At 42.8% G+C, this 7,936-nt stretch overlaps 1 protein-coding gene across 1 annotated transcript; it reads right to left on the reverse strand.

The window, feature by feature from the left end:
- Window positions 1-1,585: 1,585 nt before the first annotated feature.
- Window positions 1,586-3,017, reverse strand: LOC132469925 (GTPase IMAP family member 4-like). Its single transcript, XM_060068059.1, has 2 exons — window positions 3,002-3,017; window positions 1,586-2,916 (listed from the first exon to the last, which is right to left on the reverse strand). Exons 1-2 carry the CDS (start codon window positions 3,015-3,017, stop codon window positions 2,165-2,167), a joined length of 768 nt encoding a protein of 255 aa, XP_059924042.1. The 3' UTR covers window positions 1,586-2,164.
- Window positions 3,018-7,936: the final 4,919 nt, after the last annotated feature.

The following is a 7,936-nucleotide window of genomic DNA, read 5'->3' on the forward strand; positions in this document are numbered from 1 at the left end:
CTAAAAAGAACAGATGAAGCAGCTACCCTTTTTTCCTTCGCGGTTTGCCTACAGAGCAGCGCACCTGCATTTAATATAGGCCTATCCGTGTATTGTCACAATTTCTCAGTATCAAAGGTGAAAGTAGAAACGGGTGGCCATATTGTTAGTTATCACAGACAATTTTAAGTAGAAACGGGTGGCCAAAAGTAGAGATCGACCGATATATCGGTCGGCCGATATTATCGGCCGATATTCGCGTTTTTTACGTCTATCGTATCGGCCGATACGCGGCTGATTTTCGCCGATTTTTTTTATTTTTTTATTTTTTTACTTGTTCTACCTCACCTGTTAAATATTGTTCATCTACTTGTTCTTACTTGTTATACTTCACCTGTTTTTACTATTTGTTAAATATTGTTTTTTATATTGAAGTTCAATAAATGTTCCTTTAAAAAAATAAATAATAATAATCGGCTCAAGAAATCGCTATCGGCGTATCGGCGTATCGGCTAAGGCTGATGAAAAAATATCGGTATCGTATCGGCCCTAAAAAATCGGTATCGGTCGATCCCTAAAAGCTGTCATTTGTTAGTTATCACAGACAATTTTCAACAATGAATGATCTGTACGGAGCTCCATAAGGGACATTAGGGAGAACGCTCCCGGACAGAACCTTAGTTTGGAAGTCATGCTTAGTGACACGACAAATAGCCTACTTCCAATTGAAATACAAAATTTAGAAAATAGGCCTACGTGTCCCTGATCACGTTTCAATAGATTAAATAACGTGACAGTGTCACGTATTTTCGTGAGACCATACCCGTACTTCCATGAGTATACTTAAAGGAAGTATACTATCCGCACTATCTACTACGTTATTTTTTCAGATGTGAGTGCTGTTCCAAATCGAGTACTCCGTGGTGCACTAACCGGAAATTACGATCACGACTGCCGCCGTGGCTACTCCCCCGCAATAAACATCCCGCTTTGAACGGTGAACTCTTTACGCCTAGCAGCTATAAAAACTATAAAAACTACAAAATGACTATTAATGCAGGCTATGTGGAAAATGCGCCGACTTTGGCTCAGCCTGGCTCCGCCTCTTCCGCTACGTAGCTGGCCGGCTAAAATGGCTGCCGTTGAGTACGGGGAGTGTCCTTCGATCCACACTTCAGGATTAGCCCGTTTTGAGTACGGCATCCGGGTCCTTGAAGTATACTTCTTTTCGCCGGATCTTACTCAAATTTTGGCTAGTAAGTACGGACAGTACGGGTATTGGAACACGGCACAGGTTCGAGCGTGTGCATGGGTTGAATTGCGTGTGTCTCACGCCGAATGCATGAGACATGAGAGCCCTGTACTTACGTGACACAAACCAGCACCGCAAACGTTCTCTCCCGCTTGAGATGACGTCTTTCTTTATAGGTTCATGGGTCTGATTCGCCGATTTCCCATGCTGATATCCCCGAAGATTCTCGGGCATCTTCGACAATTTGGCTATAGATTGTCGCATTACACGCTAAATAATATAATTATAGCCTAATTATATATATAGCCTATACATATATATAGGCAATATATATAATTAGGCAATATATATATATATATATATACATATAGCATTTGTGGTTTTGGCATAAACATAACTAGGGTGCACTGTACTATCTGCGCACACTCTTTCTGAAGCCTCTCTCTCGCTCTCTCTCTCTCTCTGTCCTCCCTCTCTCTCTTTCTCTCTCTCTCGTACCGTTTTGTGGAGCACGTTAATTGTCTTAGAACACTCCCATTCAGAATGCATTGGTTTACATTTCGTTCTGTGTAACACGCAAAAAGTCGGACTATCGTGCTCTGGAACACGCTTCAATCGATTAACGTTCGTGCGCAGGAGCACGCAATCGCGTGATACCGGGTTGGCATATATGTATGTGTATGTTCATCTTTTTGCCACTTTAATCTTGTTTATCTGCACAAATACAACTAAACTAAACTAATTGAAGATCTGGGCAGTTTTGGTACAGGTTTCTGGACAGAGGTTGCTGAGAAGCACCTTCCATTGATTATTTTGGCAGCATTTCCACTCAAACTAAAAGGTTGACGGGACACTTGCGCAAGATAGGGTTAAAGGCAACCTGAAGAGACCAACAAATTGGAACGACACCACTGATGTCAGTGATACAAATCATCACATTGCTATGAAGAGGAGGGTAAAACACTCACCCATCATGGTTCTCCGTGCTTCCCTCTCTGCTTGCACCTTCCTCAGCCTCAGCCTTGCTCCTTGCTGCTGCGCCCTCCTCAAACCCTCCACCTCCTCCACAAGCCCTCTATCCACCTCATAACGAATGCCCGACTCTTCCTCGCCCGCCGACATCTCCTCAATCATTCCCAGGAGCTCCGTCACCTGGGAACCCCCGAACGCCGTCTCCTTGTTGTCAAGGACGCCGTACCGGTGGTCGCACTTCCTGAGAACCCACTGAAGCGCCGCCCCTTCCTGCTCGATATACTCTTCCAGGACTCCGGAGCGGCGGTCCAGGCGGGTGAAGACCACAAGGGTGCGACTCCACACATCGAGGCCCAGTAGCCCCATGTGCTCCCTGACCGAGACCCTGTGTTCCTCCAGGAAGGGGATGTCCGACGGGACAACCAGGAGGAAGGCGTGGTGGTACGGGGGTCCCGTGGAAGGACCCCGAGCGGGGCTGCAGACCAGCTCTTGTTTGATGAGCTCGGCCGTGTCGTCCACGGTGGCGCCCTTCCACCACCCAGGGGTGTCGACCACGGTGAGGGGACTCCCCGCCACGCCAGCCCGTCGCCAGGCGCAGCAGGCGGTCCTCCCCAGGCGGAACAACGCCTCACCCAGGAGGCGGTTCCCGCACGAGGTCTTGCCTGCTCCTCTGAACCCCAGCAGGACAATGCATAGCTCTTTGGACTCCTTGTCTGTTGGGGGACAAATACTTGATTTGCAATGTCATTAGAATGAATTGAATGTTGATTCAAATCTTTGTTTGAAGATGAAACTCACCAGGATGTGGTTGCATTCTGGCAGACTTATGTTTAGCTATTGCCTCTCCCAGTCAGAAAAAAAGAGACGTTGAATGACATGGCGTCAAGTGTGTCAAGCAGTCAACTCTAAATAGATCACCTCGCATTATTTCACTCACTAATACCTGATGGATGGCGATTGCACTTCTATTAACACTTAGTTTATTAAATAATACCTTACTTTTAACTATGAATAACTTAATACTGTGAATTAACCATGTTTCACCTAATACCTTAACTTCTGGTAACCCAATACGCCTTCTTAAACTTAACACTCTGACCTAATAATTCAACTTCACTATAACCTAATGCCCTTCATAAATGTAAAACTTTTGAACCTAACTAAATCAGCTCTAAAATTATACCCCTTCCACGTAACCTTACTAACCTAATACTTAAACCTCTAACCAAATTTTTGAACTTAACCATCTCTAACCTAATAATACATGTAATGAACCACATTTAACCTCATACCTAAATAAACCCCATCTATCTTAAAAGAAGGCTACAGTTGACTGCATCAGTAACATGTTCTCCCTCCCAGTAAACATGAGCAATGCGGCAAACCCGTCAATCCACTATGAGAAGGGCGGGACCATGGAGAACAACTTGCTATCGGCATGAACCAGTGGCGTTGTCACACAAAAATTGTACCGGGGGCGAAAATTGTACCGCCTACGTGATCCACGTTCGAAAATCCAAACCTGCCTGGCAAAGTTCATGAACATTCGCGCTCATTCATTGAGCGTCACAAGACGAAATAACATCAAACAGATAACACTTATTTTACAACTGGCATTTATTAGTGTTGCTAACTTTATATTTGTATTGTATTTAATTGTTTAATCGCATTTAGCTACTAAACTGAGTGTATTAACACAAGCTAGCTAGACTATGATACACTTTAAACACTCAGTTTACTAGCTAAATTCAAAACAATACAAATATAAAGTAAAAACAAGTGCTATCTGGTTTATGTTATTTCGTCTTTGGCAACATGAGCGAGAATGTTTTGTGAAACCTTCCTGGCAACGGACAATCGCATCGAACGATGACTTAATGTTTCGAACGCGGATTACGTAGGCGGTACAATTTCCGCCCCCGGTACAATTTTGGTGTGACAGCGTCACTAGGCTGTTTTATTCGGGGCTAAAGCCCCGGATATTATTTAATTAACCCTGAATATAATTTTTGGGTAAAAATAATAATTAAAAAAAGATATATATATATATTTATTGGTATATTAACTGGTAACTATGGATGCATTAATTCAATTCAGTCTAGAAGTAATGAAATGATTCTAGTCACTAATGGTAGTTAGTTATTTAAAAACCTGATAAGCCCCGGATAAGCGGACGAAGATGAGTGAGGGGGGGGGGAGTTATTTAAAAAGAAACATGGGGATTCCAGGGACATTTCAAAATAAAGTTTACCACCTCAAGTGAATTAACCTCTCCTATCCCCAGTCATATATATATATATATATATATATATATATATATATATATATATATATATATATATATATATATATATATGTAAGGTCTGTCTCACTTGTATTTATTTTACTCTGAAATAACTTAAATGTAACTATTGATTTTTGGGGATGAGCAGCACAGCAGCCAGGTGGATATTTAAAGCTATAATAAGTGGCATGTTTTGTTTATTTAGGTAAAGCATTATGAAAAAATGTGCATGCACAATAAAGCATAATTTCCCGTTGGGCTAAACCCCGGATGTTCATGGAGCCTAGAAACGCCCCTGGCATGAACGTCGTGGTTACAGGAACTGGGATGAAAGCAGCAGCACTGCCTCGCACTACTGGGCGAGCATGCTTTTTGTGTGAGCACGAGAGGAGGAGAGATCACACCGGTTACACGGGAACAGCAGAGTTTCAGAACCCCCGAATGTCCTCAAATCCTTGTAAACGCCCTTGGTAACAGTTGGCTTTTCTACTAACCATCGCTGTCTAATCCAAGTTGCTCCCCCCCCCCCCCCCCCCCCCCCCTTGGCTGGTGCCCCCGGGAACTCGCCCGATGCCCTCCGGCCTTGGGTTTCTGGCCGGTTATCAGGCCAGCCCCGGGAGTCCGGGTATAAGTCAACGCAACAGGCCGGGGATCCGGCAGTCGCAGTCACCAAAACAGACGGAATTATGAATTAGGCGGTTACGTACAAAACATGCTGATCTGGTGCCTACAAAAACAACCTCTTCCACATTCACTCCGAAACATTCACATATTCAAACACTGACACTCCTCAAGGCATTCAGTAGACATTTCAGCAATAGCAGTTCAGGGCACCCCTAGGTGCCAAACAAAAGACTAGAGGTAGGTTTTCAGCTTTACATTTCGACTTATAGTAAAAAAGCTATAGTGTATAAAGTGCTGCTCTTGACTGATTCATGCAGTCTTTTGTCCTTCTGTCCTTTTGCACAGCACCTTTTGCAACACTCAGTTTCTCAATTCGCTCTGTGCTGCATCTTTTTTCCTGAGTGGGTTTCTCTCGGTTTTGGAAAACTGCCACCCACTTCTCACTGGTGGATTGTGTGGTATCCTGTCCGGCTTCTGTATTTCCTCCCGGCTGGCAAAAAACTCTTCATAGAGTTGCTCCATACCGCCTGCTCCAGGTCAGTGGGGGAGAACTCCTCACAGAGGCCAATTGGTTTCAGTTTCACCGTCACATTTTGTGGAAACAGCACAGATACGATTTTCTTTATGACAGGTCTCCAGGCACCTGAAGTATGATTAAGGAGCTAGCCAGCTTCGCATGCAGGAGACAATCAAAATCTGGTGAAGAGAGACTCAATCGTGTGCAAACATGACACCAAATTCCCCGCCAATCAATGTCCACATACGCCTGTTTGCAATTGCAATTTATGCCATTTGCGGTTTCATTCGCTTTGTAAAATTCAAGTGACTTGCACTGCGTTCCATCAAAGTTAAAGTGTTATCTAGTTTCTCTTGGTTGTTAACCTTTTGCCTGGCATGAACCGGTCAGGAGAAAGCAGTGACCCCCTTGTGTAGAATGTAGGCCCTATCTGTTTGGCGACAACGCAATAATCTCTGGCCTGTGGTAAATATCTCCTGTCTTTGATCTAAGGACCAAAAAAACAGAAAGGAGGTGAAAGTGTGCAAAAGTGTGAAAACCTCAATATTTCCCCTAGACCAACAATTTAAAGCTTAAACACTTGTTTCACTGTCGTTAAAAATTATTGGACATCAACTTCACATCAAAAGTCTTGTCTTTAACGCCATTTAAAACTTGTGAATAAACTCATGAATGATAGGTTCCTCATACGTGGCTGGTTGTCTGCATCTGGTAGAAGCACAGTTTGAGGGAGGCTATGTATCTGAAAGCTACCTACAAAACGAAAATGTTTAACTTCTTACAATCAACACAAACCAAACGTCATATGAAAGCTGAGACTCCACAGAGACCAACAGTTTAAGCCTTATCCTCCTGTCACCTAAACTCGAAGGTCAATACGTGAAATAATATAATTAACACAAAAATATTGCAACCACATAGGGTGTCTTACATTTTGTTATCATACTAATGCATATCATACCAATCTGTGTAGTGCGTATACGGTATCCTACTACCTATATCAAACCAATACGATATGCATAGTACTAATAATGCGTCATACTAATCATTTAGTATGATACATTAGGAGGCCTACTATTATACATCATCCTAATAGTAATTATATTACTATAACTAATTACTATTGGTACTTCATACTAAATATATAAGAGCTTTGACAACTGTTTTCAGCAGGTGCAATTAAAAAATATTAAAGTTATATAAAGTTATATGAAAGTTGGATTATTATTATTTATTATTATTATTCACCCCATCATGCAGAGGTGAATATTTAGCATTTTTGCTGTTCATTTTGGAGTAAACATTTAAATATCCACTGTTATTTTGCCCCAATTATATTATATTATTATTATTATATTATTATATTTTTATCTGCAAATGGTTGTAAAATAGAATGCCAACGCTCAGTTTTTCCTCCAGAATAATCTATTTTTACTTCTTGTCTCGGTTTGATGACATAATCTTCCCCCCAGTTTGTTTCTCTTATCTGTGTCTGTCATCAAGACAGCCACAGTGGACTACTGCTGCCTTGTCGGCCCAAACCCACACAACCATGCACGCACGCACGCACTCGCACGCACTCACACACACACACACACACACACACACACACACACACACACACACACACACACACACACACACACACACACACACACACACACACACACACACACACACACACACACACACACACACACACACACACACACCACACACTGATGTATTCTCATATTCATGATTTGACCCTTTTTTTTTCTTTTTTTTTTTCGTTCTGTCTGTCTGACTGACAGACAGACAGACAGACAGACAGACAGACAGACAGACACACACACACACACACACACACACACACACACACACACACACACACACACACACACACACACACACACATACACACACACACACACACACACACACACACACACACACACCGTGAGGTCAGTGCTGAGGTGCACGTACTGTATAATTTCCAGGAAGTGATTAGGGGGTCTGAGATCAAAGGCAGTGTGTGTGCGACGGGATAAACATTCCTTCCTCTGTGTTTTCCCCTGGGGCTGAAAGTACAGACAGTTCCCCCCCCCCCCCCCCACACACACACACACACACACGCATACCCTCGCGTAAACTCTGGCTGTACACCGAAAGACAACCCTACACTCCCACCAGTCACAAACTGTCCAAAGCTATAGCATGATATAACAATCATATCTTTAAATTAGCATATGAATTACTGTATCTATGGTATTGTCTATCATTTACTAGGGTACTATTGCTTGCAGTGTTTCTGTTTGTATGTTTGCAT

This window comes from Gadus macrocephalus, chromosome 2, assembly GCF_031168955.1.
Source record: "Gadus macrocephalus chromosome 2, ASM3116895v1".
Classification (NCBI taxonomy): Eukaryota; Metazoa; Chordata; class Actinopteri; order Gadiformes; family Gadidae; genus Gadus; species Gadus macrocephalus.